Raw genomic sequence first — 13,587 nt, forward strand, 5'->3', positions numbered from 1 at the left:
AAAGCCCTGTGAATTACGTTGTGGTGGGAATTCTGCTGTTTTTTTTTGGTGTTGGAAGTTTAGTAACAGCAATTTTAAAGCAGTACAAGTGTTTATTTGGTTGTGCTTCCATTCTGCTTCGCCTGTAACTCTTCTAATTTTACAAAACCCAGTTGTTTTGGGCAATGGACTTTTGATTGAGTCGCCTCCTTTGTCCAATGCCTAATTAAAGGGAAACTAGGCAGTTTTGGCTTGCTTGTAGCACCCCCTAGTGTCTGTTTGTAGAACCAAAAGCAAAACTTACCTCCCCGCTGTGCATTCATCTTTTTAACACCTCTCTCCCCCTGAGCCTGAGATCAGTGGACTCAGTGGTCTCCTTTAAAAAGCAGCTGAAAGCTCACCTGTTGAAGCTGGCTTTTGCGTGACCTTCATCACCACCCTGTCCTTATTCTGCTCTTTCTACTTATTCCGACTTTCCCCGCGATCTACGGTTTTCCCTCTTACCTATTCATTTTCTCTCTCTCTCTTTCCTGACATTATTACTTTTTTATTATAGTTTTTATTTATTTTATCTCATTTTAAACATTTTAAACATGTATACACAATTAAAAAAGTAAAAGTCTCATTATATATTTACATTGAAACTAATGTATATACAATATAATCTTATCTCCCGTGTCACGCGGCGTTGCGTGACCGCAGTGGAAGCCTCGGTCATGTGATGCAAGTCTGTTCCATTTAACCGTTTTCTTTGACCAAGGAAGAACAGTGTCCTTGTAAACAAGGCGCCTGGCCTCACAAGACATTGCCTCACAAGGCCAGACGCCTTGAGAAACACCATCTGACTCTGATATTGCATCCAGACTGCTGTGTGTCCTCCCATGGGGCAGCTCAAGCCTGGCAGTGCGCTGTGCAATTGTGTGTGTGTGTACATGAATTGCGAATGCGGGAATCCCCCGCTGGCTGATTCAGTCTGCCAGTCGGAGCCTGCCTCTAATGGCAGGTGTGACTGTGAGCCAGCCTATCAGTCGGCAGTGTGTGTATTTGGACCAGTTTGGCCCAAAGCAGAGCGCCTGGAAAAAACCAGGCTACCCAGATGTGAACATTTCTCATCGTGTCTGGGCGGAGTGGAGCTGAGCCTAGTGTGGAAGTGCCATTATTATTTTATCCTCATTCATTGTTGTTGTTTTTCAAGATTATTTATTGTGTTTTTAATACTGCTGTGTTGTTCTTATGTAATAGATTTTTTCTTTGGTGTCTCTATTGTGTATAATGGGCCATTCCCATCTGTACCGGGTCGGCCCGGGCCGGGTAGCCTCAGTCGGCCCCAGCCTGGCCCAGTTGATTCCACACATCCTTGTCTTAAGCCCATGTGGGCTGATTCTACCCACCAATCAGAGGCTTGCTCTATTGGAAGGTGTGAATTTGCTGTCAGCAGTGGGTGTGTTGGCCCTGGTGGGCCTGAAGCAGACCCCCTCGAGAAGAGGGCTGAGAATGAGCCTTGGTTGGCCCGGAAAAATACCAGGCCACCCAGATATGTAAACAACCTACGCTACCCGGCCCGGGCCGACCCGGTACAGATGGGAATGGCCCATAATTTAATGCGTAGGTTTGGTATGTACAGCACTTTGGGTTGCGTGAGCAACAAAGAAATGTGCTCTAAATAAATTGTCCCTGACATGGTGTCTGCTGATGTCATTTCCTATTGAGTTACAACCAATCAGCGTGAGTTAACCAAAAGTTCCGACTCCTCCGCACCTTCCCGAGTGCCTATCCCTGTTCAGGTGCTTAGTTAGTTCATGAAAATGGCCCAAAAAATGGTCCCTTCTGCCAGCCAGGTGAAGTGGAGACACCCACGCCGGGAAGTTCTGGTGAAAATACCTTGAAGTTCTGATCGTAGAAGCATGCCTAATGTAAACTCTATTTACTCTACGAATTTGCTGCGTTAATTTTTTATGACTCAAAGAAAAACGTGCATGTGTTTGTCAGGTACGAACGCGCTCGGTGGGCGAGTGTGTGGCGTATTACTACATGTGGAAGAAATCTGAACGCCACGCGTACTTTAACCAACAGGCTACGAGGACGAGCCGAAGGAAGTACAACCTGCAGTCAGGGAACATGTGAGTATGGCCGGGTTGCTACACATTGTAGTGACGTGGCACGAAATAGAAACATTTACAACAAAATCAAGTAAACTCAGAAGGCTTCTTTGTCTCTTTCTTACAAAGATGGGGCTTATCATCTTATAATAATGAATTTCTTCAGCTTCAATGGTCAAACAAAGAAACGTGAAGAAGAGAGAAGCTGAGAAGAGACATTGAACTGGATAAAGGATTAAAACTGTGTTTGCTGTCAAACAGTCCTACAGTTCTCAAGCTTAGAGCGACTGTGTTGTGTGTTTCAGAGAGGACGGAGACCAGGAGGAGGAGGAGGGTGGAGATCTGGAGGGAAACATTTCCTCTGGGTTGTTGTCACAGACCTCCATCAGCACCGTGCAGCTAGAGTCTCCATTACCTCCACATGCTAACATGGATCCAAGCAAACAAGGTAACAATTAGAAGATAATTGTTCAAGCTCCTCCACAGATGTTTTACATCAAATACAAAGTCTCAACTATTATTCTGATCACACGCTGACAAAACTGTGGAAAAGGCATGTTTTATCTAATTTCAACTCTGAATGAAAGCAGATTGTGGAGCCTTTGGCTTTAGTTTTCATTTTTAATTATTCATAAAACATCTCATCTGTGTTTCTGTGGAACTGCTGTTGTTTTACATAAATGTTAATAGCATCATTTACTATCACACACGTTTATATTACGTCATACATTTTGCTGTCAGATTCAACATTTAAGCAGTTTCTTGAGTTTTTAAGTTTCTTTAATCACACGATTTACATTTGAATTCAACGTCACATCATTAGATTTTGTTTTGAAACATTTTCATGTCTCCCCACCTTTGTTTTCTCCCTCTTTGTGGTCACATCTGTCTTGCATCGCTGTGTGTGTGTGTGTGTGTGTGTGTGTGTGTGTGTGTGTGTGTGTGTGTGTGTGTGTGTGTGTGTGTGTGTGTGCGTGTTCATGGTGAATGTTGACGTTGTGGTCCAGAAGACGAAGGCCGCTCCAGGCGAAGACGAACTCCTCGCTTTCTCTTAAAGCCATGATCTCAGTCCACAAAGGCCACTGAAAGCAGGCTGGGCCTGCAGGTAAAGAAGAAGAAGTATTCTGATTACTTTTAATAAATCACATGGTCTTTTCTATTTTAGGTTCTTAATGTCTAGTTGGAGCTTAAAGCCACACAAGGCAATTTTTTTAATATTTTTAAATAATTTTCTTGAACCAGTATGTGCTAAAATGACAGAGTTAATTAAAATTACGCACACCCCCACCGCCCTCTGTGGCCAGATTATGGCATTTGCAACTTCAGAGTGCTAGTCCAATCTGTTGAACTAAAAAAAAAAGGAGTTACATGCCTGGCGCTGCAGTCTGCTTCCAGCACATTCCCTGTATGCTTTAGATCAAGAACACAGCTGATTTGTTTAATTTAGTGATGAGCCGCAAGACACTGATGAAGACTGGGAGACATTTCAGCATTTAGATTAAGGACGAGTGCACAGCGAGGAGGTACGGTTTGGTTTTGGTTCTACCAAATGGACACTGGGGTGTTAAAAGCAAGCCAAACTACCAAGGTTACCTTTAAAGAACAGTTACGAGCCTTATCTGGTCAGGTGGCCTTGTTTTCATTTGAATCATAAAACAGTTGTTGTTTACTTATTTTGATGATTGCAAATCATTAAATAAAAATAATCTATTGAACATTTTTATAAAAGACAAGAAACAAATTGATGCTGCTGTTGTTTAATTTAGAGACATTTAAACATGGAACATAGAAAATTAGGAAGTGGACACAATTCCATAACATGACACCTCCATTTAAATACAATGTTTTAATTGTTTAGTAACTAAATTTTCCACTTATTGTATAGTTGCAAGAAAAATCTGTCATTTGTGACACTCAGCAGTGCTCTCTGACTTTCCTCCTGATGCCTGACACTTTTACTAGAAAACAGACTTGAACTACAACATTTCTATCCATGGTCCCTTAATGTTCATGCAGGTTTCTCTCATGGTGGGGGTGTGTGTGTGTGTGTGTGTGTGGGGGGGGGGGTGTATGTTCAGATCCCAACTTTCGTTTGCGAGACCCTGAGTTTGCTTTGCAAGGCTCGGTGCTACCAGAGATGCTGGCATTTGCACATTTTTATGTTTGATTTTCTAAAAGTGAGATGACACAAATTTATTTTGAATCAAGAATGGATTTTTGTTGTTTTTGTGTCCATCTGAGATGAGCCTTTTCTGCACATTTATCCATCTTTAGTTTACAATATAGGTTCAGGTTATGCTTGTGGATGCGGTGGCTGGCTAAATATAGTAAATCTTTTACATTTAACTTCCCTTCTTGGTTAAAAACACTAAAAAATATAAATAAGTACTTGAATATAAAATACATGAGATTATTAGTTTGATTTCCCTTTTTTATTCTCCTTGTGTGTGTCCAGAGGGAGAGCTGGGAATCAGTCTGTCAGAGCTGTGTGATGATGAATGCCCTCAGCAGCTTTTTGAGTGTCCGTTCTCCTTCCGATCCACGGACGACCTACAGGAATCCAGCTCCGATCGTTCTCCAGTCCAGCTCCATTCTCAGCGGTCTGCACGGTGCTCTGAGTGGGTGTCACCGTCCCACCATGATGACCCTGGCCTCCTAAACTCCTGCTTCTACCAGCTACACATGCGAGGTGGACCTTTTGTTTGTGATGGCTCTGACGTTGACCCAGCAGGCAGTGGGGTTTGTCCCCCCCGGCTCCAGGTGGAGTTTAGCCTACCTACCACCTCACCTTCTTCACCTGCTGTTCTCTCCTCACATTTTCAGTCATTTGGCAGCCTGCTGCACCCTTAGCCTGTCCTGCATCCTTGCAGTCAGAAACTGAGTGGTCTACTTAGCAATTTGCTCTACTGGCCATAGAATCTAGGACTAAATGTGCATTTACATAGCTTTTTGGAAAGAACGCTGGACCTAATGTGTTGGGAGTGATCTTACCAACATCTCAGCCACTGAAAACCTCCATCCATCATGAACGTAACATTTAATCACTTCTTTTACGTGTTTATCTGGGGTTTTTTTCTGTTTCACTGGAGTGGGCCCGATCAATTTAAAGTTATATTAATGTGTAAAAAGCACAGTGAAAATAATGGAGCCTGCTCCTCTGTCGCTCTTTAACAGAAGGAAATGTTTCACGGGTACTCGGGTATTTTCTAATTTCTTTAAGGATTTATTTGGGGGTCATTTAGACGTGTTTTGCATCATGTCTATTGTAAATTGCTTCCTGAATGACCTCTATTAGAAAAATGGCATCAGTGCTCCAGTATTCGATCCAAGTTATTTTAGAAACCTTTACACCACTGTAAAGTTGGTATTACACGGTTATTAAGGAATTCCTGATTGACTGAAGTCATAACAGTGGTGTAGAAGTTTATAAAATAGAAACCACTTTGACATGCAGCTGTTGTTTTAAAACAGCAGCTACATGTCAACTAGTCATTAGCTTACCATTCCTGAAAAACCTGAGCTCTATTTCTCCAAACAGAGGCCATTTAGGAAGCTATCCAAACCTGTAAGATAATTTATCTTTAGAAACACTTTAAAATGGTCAAAAATCCCTTTAACGCAATGAGAGCCAATCGGCTGTTTGTCCCTGTTGTCCCTCACTCAGCACTTTTGTCACTGAACCATCCACAAGAGATGCTTGAATTTCTAGTTTTTAACGTGGAGGTCTTAACTCCAAATCCGTCTCCTGGGGCTTCTTTCCTTTTTAGGTGTTGGCCATAGAAATCCTTCATACCTGAACCCTAAAGATACTTTGCATGAGTCGTTTAGGAATCGGGCCACGACAAAGCAACTGAAAAGAGCTTCATAGTTTTTGTCAGTGTAATTATAAAATCTAAAGATACGGTTCTTTGCTGTAGCTTCCTCTCTTCCTTTATTGTTGTGTTTTTAACCTGAAGAGCGTCACGAGTTGAACTTCATATGCTTTCATACACTTTCCCATCTGAGCATGTACAAACTGTTTCTCAGGTTCATCAAATTCTTGTACAGTGTATATAAATGTCTGATGAGTGTGCATCATGTCTCTGAGCGGGTGTCACAGTGAAGAAACTGGTCATATACGTGAGGATTCTGTTTTATTCAGATAAGTTAGTAAGCAGCTGCTCATCCTGATCCACGTTCAGAGTACGTGTGACTGGAGCCATTTGCAGCGACTAGGATGAGTGGCTGTCAGTAAACAATGTGATTATTTATACAGTAATACTGAGAGATGTAAGTGTTAATATACTTTTATTCAGTTGTTTCAGGGTGAATCGCTGAAGATTTTCCTCCTTTCTCTGGTCTTTTTAGCTTTTATTTCTCTGTAAATGTTCAGGATTTTGCCCTGATCTGTTCCAGATGACTTTTGTTTACAAACACACGCTTCGACACAAACCCACGAAGGCGACAAAACTCACTGTTTATCCTTTTGTTTCCCATATTGCCATCTACCTTCATGATGTATTCTTTTTTTTTCGTGAAGAATAATGAAAAATAACCTCATTGGAAATATTTTTTTAAATGTGTTGCTTTAAGAGTTTTTTTTTTCTTTTCGGGACATATTTAACTCCAGCACTTAGAATGAGTTAGCTGGACTATTTGTGAAACTAATCCCATATTTTTGTGTAATAAATCAGATTTTAGTTATTAAAGAATGAAGGTAAACTACAAAAGATTGAAATATTTAAAAAGTTATTTACCTCAGCTGTTTTTGTGAAGTTCTACAGTGGATGAGATTAGAAAACCCTCTCATTCTCTCCTGTAATGCCAAATGATCACTCCTTAAATACAAATATAAAGAGTTTTCTGCTTTAAATGTGTCATTTGTTTTATTCCACCGCTGATTAAACTTAAGTGGTTTTAGGGAAAACAACGCAGGGTTTCTTTCATAAAAATCTGTTAATTATTTCAAAAATAGTCTTGCAAACAAGATGCATTAATTCAAAGGCTTTAATATCTACTATAAACATTTTAGAAATGTACATAAAGTATTTTCAGTGATAAAACATTTTACAATTTAGAAAAACATAAAAAGCAAAACATATGACAAAATGATCTATCCTACATCTTCTGCAGGTCTTTGAGGGCAGGTGTGTGACCCCTCACACTTATTATTGAACACTAGAGGAACCTTACACACACACAAGCTCATATATGCACACTGGTGCTCGCATGATGCTCTCACAGTATGAACTAGAGCATTTTTAACACAACCTAGGGTTGTTGGCACTAAATGCACTATAAATACTTACCGTGTTTTGTGCGTTCATTCTGAGTGTCTCTTCTAACTACATTACTTGGTTCAGAGCGGCGAGCTCTGAAGAGGACTGCAGTAGTAGTCGACACGTCTTTCTGTGTTAAAAGAACCAAGTAATGTCGTTACCGCGTGCTTTTCAGCAAATGATATATCCTTGTGCGTTTGGCACGGTAATATAAAGTTAGTCATTTTGGTTCTGTTGTGTTTTGTGTCACCTTTCTTTTCTATTTGTCTGCAGGTCTAGAAGCAGATTTTTCTACATCCTTTACTGTTTATTTCTGTGAACTTTTTTCCTTCTTCCCCCACCTCTTCCTTTCTTCTCCCCCATTCTCTTTCACTTCTCTCTCCATGTTCGTTGGGATTTAAAACAACCAAAAATATTTCTAATAAACTTTTCAGGCAAGGCATTATTACTGATGCTCCACCTGTGAGAGTAAAACGTCGGCACTCAGACCTAAATTTTGATTGCTTTACAGCCGGACAGGACATGGGGAAGATTAAATAAATGCATTTGGGTTTATTTTTGGTGATTCAACATTGTCTTCTCAGTTCATGTTAATCTATGGTTTCTTAAGGTTTGTGGCAATGAGTTCATTTGTGCCACTTAATTATTATTGCTTAGGATAAAATACATCATGCACCAGTCAATTTGTTATTTTTTCAGTTTTGATTTCAGTTAAAATTTAACCAGAAACAATTTAGTATCCTTATTTTATTTTATTGTGAAGGGTTTTATTTTCAGAGTTTTATGTTGGTTCAGAACATTTCTGTAAATGTCACACAACGCTAGCCTGGCAAGCCAGACTAAATAAATGTATTATTTAGTCTGGCCATGCTCCATTGACGCTCTCGATTGTGGGGCGGGTTCTACCGTTGTCTTTCAAATGATCTCCGCATTCCACTGGACAATGAATGTGACATACTCTTGTTTCACTCTGTTGCATCATCCCACCCACCAGGCATATAGAGTGCCCTGATTGGCCCACAAAGCGGATAAAGCTCTGTGATTTGTTCACTAAGCAGTTAGAGCACTATGATTGGCCCACCATTATGGATCAATCACAGCTCTTTATGTGTTTGAAACCCCTCTAGAGAGCTGTGATTGGCTAGCCAGAGTCCTGGTAGGAGCTGCTGAGGTTCCAATGGAGCATTCCTAGGCCATTCTTTGCAAAGCAAGAATTGGGTCTAGTTCACTAGGCTAACACAACGCTTCATTAAAAAGTCTATTTAAAAAGAAGATTATCTAACAGTGAAGTCAAAAAATCCCTAACTGGGATTTGGGACAAATGGGGCTTATTTCTTTATTCAAACAATATAACCTGAAAGTTTGTTTTGGCAAGCATGACAAAATAAACAGTTTCTCTAAAATGTTAATGAAATGAGTTCTGATGCTTCCTTCGTTGCCTTGCTTCCCGAAAAAACGCATCTCTGAATTTAATTCACTCTAATTAAATGAAGATAATGAATGCACTCAAAGGGGAACATACAGACATTTGAATAAATTAGAAAATATCACATTTTAAAAAGTGCTAATCTATGCAACTCCTTGTCCGGTCAGAACAAAAATGCTAAGAGCTCTGGGCACATTAGTATCATGTTAGAAGTATTAACAACCCATGAAGACCACTTTTTATTCCTTTTTTACCTTCACATCTTCAAATTCTTGGACATGGAATGAAAACAATTCCCAACAGGATCTTGGACAAAGTTGTGGCTAAACAACTCACAGCTGCTCTCGATGAACATAACATCTATCAGTCAGGTTTTTGTTGAGCTCATTCAACTGAAACAGCTCTTTAGGGTCTCTAATGACCTTCTGACTCACAGTGATGCAGGGGACTGTTCTGGAGTGGTTCTCCTGTATCTGTTTGAGTATTCCTTCTCTGTGGCCATCTCCAACTTTTGGTCCTATTCCACTTCCCTGGCCACAAGGTTCTGTGCTGGGGCCTCTCTACTCTTCCTCCATATTTTGCTTTCTCTCCAGCACATCCTGAGCTCTTTTAAAGGAATCTCCTACCATCTTTATGCAGATGACATCCAACTGAGACCTTTAACCCAGATCCATCTAACACTGAACACTATTCACAACACTTTGATTTACTTTGTAATCAGGTCCTGGACGTGGTTGCCCCTCTCAAACTGTGCAAGTCTCGGCCTAGGAAGGAGCCTTGGCTCTCTGATGTCACACGGGCTTGTAGGCGGGCGTGTAGATCCTCTGAGAGAAAGTGGAAAAAGGATGGCCTACAGGTCTCGCGTGAGTTGTTCAGAGCATCTCTGGTTGCTTATCAGGATGCTGTGAGGGCTGCCAGAATGGCCTATTTTGCAGACATCATCGAAACAAACTCCAAGAATCCCAAGATTCTCTACAAAACACTAAACTCTGTTCTGGTGTATCAGGAGCCTAGCTTCATGTCTCCTACTGCTGCTGGAAACTCTGAAGCTTTTCACAGATTCTTTGTTGATAAAGTGTCGGGCATTAGAGCAGCTATTTCTGGTAACTCTGTTGACCCTGTTCCAGTTCCTCCATCACCACCCACCCTGAGCTCCCTCAATAATATTTCATATTGTAAGCTGAGTAAGCTTGTTGCAAGGCAGAAGCCATCTGGCTCTCCACTTGACGTTCTGCCACCTCGTCTCTGGAAGGCTGCCTTTTCGTGTCTTGGCCCATCACTTGGTCTGATTGTCAATGGGAGCCTCAGCACAGGTGTGGTCCCAGCTGCTTTGAAAGCAGCAGTTATTCGGCTGACCCTGAAGAAACCTGGTGCTGATGTCTCTGTGATCGCAAATTACAGGCCTATCTCTACCCTGCTTTTTACATCTAAACTGCTTGAGAAAGTTGTTTATCAGCAGCTGGTCTCACATTTAGCTGACTGATCTGTTTGAGGTTTTCCAATCAGGGTTCAGGTCTGGCCATAGCACGGAGTCGGCTCTACTGAGGGTCTTAAATGACATCTATCTATCACTAGATCAGGGAACATCTGTGGTGCTTCTGTTAGATCTGACGGCAGCCTTTGACACAATCCACCACACGATTCTACTCGATCGCTTGCAACGATGGGTTGGGATCAAAGGGTCAGCTCTGGATTGGTTTAGATCGTATCTCCACAACAGGACATTCTGCGTTGAACTGGATGATGTTTTTTCTTCTTGGGAGGGGCTCCGCTGGGGGTCCCGCAGGGATCGATCCTTGGTCCTCTTTTGTTTGCCATTCATCTGCTACCTCTGGGGTCAATCTTTCGTAAACATGGCCTATCATTCCATCTCTATGCTGATGATTGCCAGATTTACTCTCCATTGTGTCAGGAGAAAGGTCACTCTATCCAGTCCTTTGTGTCCTGCATTAACGAGGTGAAGTCTTGGCTAATGGCCAACGTTCTGCATCTGAATGAGAGAAAGACAGAGCTTATTGTTTTTCACCCCAACAGCAGGAATGTGGGTCGTTATGTTGATCTTGGCCCTCTTTCTCCCTACTCAAAACCAGTTGTTACCAGTTTGGGGGTGAAAATTGATGCAGGACTTAAATTTGAGGCTCACATCAACTCAGTGATCCGGTCCAGTTTCTTTCACCTGAGACGCCTTGCAAATATCAAGCCTATGCTGTCGAGAGCCCACCTGGAGCGGGTAATAATAATAATAATGCATTGAACTTATATAGCGCTTTTCTAGACACCCAAAGATGCTTTCACACACTCTCACATTCACACACTGCTAGTGATGGTAAGCTACTTGTAGCCACAGCCGCCCTGGGGAGGTCTGACAGAGGCGAGGGTACTGCATGCCTTTGTTATTTCTAGGCTTGACTACTGCAACTCTCTTTATTCAGGGTTGTGTCAGTCATCACTGCGTCGCCTACAGGTTGTGCAGAACAGCGCAGCAAGGTTCCTGACTGGGACCAGGAAACGGGACCACATCAGTCCGGTTCTGGCCTCCCTGCACTGGCTTCCAGTTTGCTATCGTGCACAATTCAAAATCCTCGTCTTTGTTTTTAATTTCTTCCTGGGTGGTGCTCCCCCCTATCTGGCCACTCTCCTGAACAAACATTCCCCATCACGCGCTCTGCGCTCCTCTGACCAAGGCCTGCTCGCTGTCCCTCGTTCTAGGTGTCGTACTCGCGGGGACCGGGCTTTCTCAGTCCTAGCACCGTCACTCTGGAACCAGTTGCCACCCTCAGTTAGGCTGTCCCCATCTCTGCCAGTCTTTAAGAGTCACCTAAAAACACACCTCCTCCGCTTGGCGTTTCCTGAACATGTTTGATTCGGCCCTCTTTTACGTTGAATTTAGCCCCATTCCCACCTGTACCGGGTCGGCCCGGGCCGGGTAGCATAGGTTGTTTACATATCTGGGTGGCCTGGAATTTTCCCGGGCCAACCAAGGCTCATTCTCGGCCCTCTTCCCGAGGGGTACTGCTTCAGGCCGACCAGGGCCAACACGCCCACTGCTGACAGCAAATTCACACCTTCCATTAGAGCAAGCCTCTGATTGGTGGGTAGAATCAGCCCATTCACACCTTCCATTAGAGCAAGCCTCTGATTGGTGGGTAGAATCAGCCCACATGGGCTTAAGGCAAGGATGTGTGGAATCAACCGGGCCAGGCTGGGGCCGACTGGGGCTACCCGGCCCGGGCCGACCCGGTACAGGTGGGAATGGGGCTTTTCTTTCACAGTTTTCATTGGTTCACTCTATCCCTTGTTTTACCCATCTGTCCTGTACTAGAATGTTTTACCTTTTTTTGTAATATGTATTTTGTAATTTGAATTGCTTTTATTTTTGATTTATTCACTATATTTGTACTTCTACTGTACCATATTCAGCGCCTTGGGCTTCCTGACAGGGTTGCGGAAGGCGCTTTATAAATAAAGCTTTGATTGATTGATTGATTGAACTGTACATCTCCTTTTAGCCCCATGAGATGTCTGAGCTGCAGCTGTTACACATCTTAGACGCTGTTGAAACCAGGATGGCTGGGAACTTTCAACAGCTTAATGGAGATAAGACTGAGATCCTCATCTGTGCCCCAGACTAGCTGGTTTCCAATGTCAGAGCCACTCTTTGTCAGCTTTCTTCTCACACCAAACCCTCTGTCGGGAATCTTGGTGTGACCTTTGACCCAGCTCTCACCCTGGATTCTCATGCCAGTTCTCTTGTTTGCTCTTTCTTCTTACATCTCAGGAACATTACTTAGCTGAGTCCCATTCTGTCCTGCTCTGAACTTGAGACAGTTATCCACTCCTTCATCTCCTCACGTTTAGACTACTGTAACTCTCTTTTCACGTGTCTGAGCAGAACCTCCCTGAACCATCTACAGGTGGTTCAGAATGCCTGTGCTCGGCTTCTGACCAAGTCCTCCAAACACACCCACATCACCCCGCTTCTCCTGCAGCTTCACTGGCTGCCAGTCAACTTCAGGGTTCATTTCAACAACACATTCGTTGGTTGCATGATTTCAAGATCCTGGTTCTGGTCTATAGGGCCTTACATGAACAAGCACCATCATACATTGGGGATCTGCAGTCCCACACCCCCAGCAGGTCCCTGAGGTCCAGTGATCAAAGCCTACTGGTTGTGCAGCACCAGGCTAAAGACCAAAGGTGACAGATCATTTGCTGCTGTGGCCCCTAAGACTCTGGAATTCTCTCCCCCTGAGATCAGGGCAGCTGAAAACTCACCTGTTCAGGCTGGCTTTGGTGACCTTCTGTTCATCCTCGTTTTCCTCATAGCTTCTGTTCATGCTGTTGTTTCTGGCAATTCTGTATTTTTTTTTTGGCACATGTGTTTACTCTTTTTCATTATGATATATATTATTTGATATTTATTTATTTTTGCTCCCATTTTCTTAATGTTCTTTTTTATATTGTTTCTCGTGAAGCACCTTGTGATTTTTATCTAGTGATGCTATATAAAAGATCTCTTCTGTTGTAATTTAGTACAAAAGAGCACTTTAAAATCTCATTTTAATTTATATTTAAGGTTCAGTTTTGGTTAAATTCATGCAGAAAAGCTCAACTTTTAAGTGTTATGTCTTTATTTAATGATATTATGTGCACCTTAATAAATAAGTCCATCAACCAATGACTAGAAGGGCCTTGAGCCCTGTTTGGGTCTTCATTGATTGGTCAAACCACCACAAAAACACAGCAAATACAAATAAAAAGGGACTCCCAGGAAATCTAAAAACAGATAATCTTATACTAGAAACAACACACAAAACCCTAAATT

The 13,587-nt window shown here is 42.4% G+C and overlaps 1 protein-coding gene across 6 annotated transcripts in view; it reads left to right on the plus strand.

The window, feature by feature from the left end:
* Positions 1-6,930, plus strand: part of mier2 (mesoderm induction early response 1, family member 2) — a 41,578-nt gene extending 34,648 nt beyond the window's left edge. For 4 of the 6 annotated variants that reach the window (XM_015971406.3, XM_054752414.2, XM_054752416.2 and 1 more), the window contains exons 11-13: positions 1,969-2,099; positions 2,384-2,526; positions 4,534-6,930. In XM_015971406.3, coding sequence (XP_015826892.3) covers positions 1,969-2,099; positions 2,384-2,526; positions 4,534-4,928 — 669 coding nt within the window. In that variant the 3' untranslated portion in view covers positions 4,929-6,930. Of the gene's footprint in view, positions 1-1,968; positions 2,100-2,383; positions 2,527-3,085; positions 3,184-4,533 lie in introns of all 6 variants that reach the window. The other 2 variants (XM_015971407.3, XM_015971409.3) reach the window with 2 other exon arrangements.
* Positions 6,931-13,587: the final 6,657 nt, after the last annotated feature.

The sequence above is a fragment of the Nothobranchius furzeri genome, chromosome 8 (assembly GCF_043380555.1).
Source record: "Nothobranchius furzeri strain GRZ-AD chromosome 8, NfurGRZ-RIMD1, whole genome shotgun sequence".
NCBI lineage: Eukaryota > Metazoa > Chordata > Actinopteri > Cyprinodontiformes > Nothobranchiidae > Nothobranchius > Nothobranchius furzeri.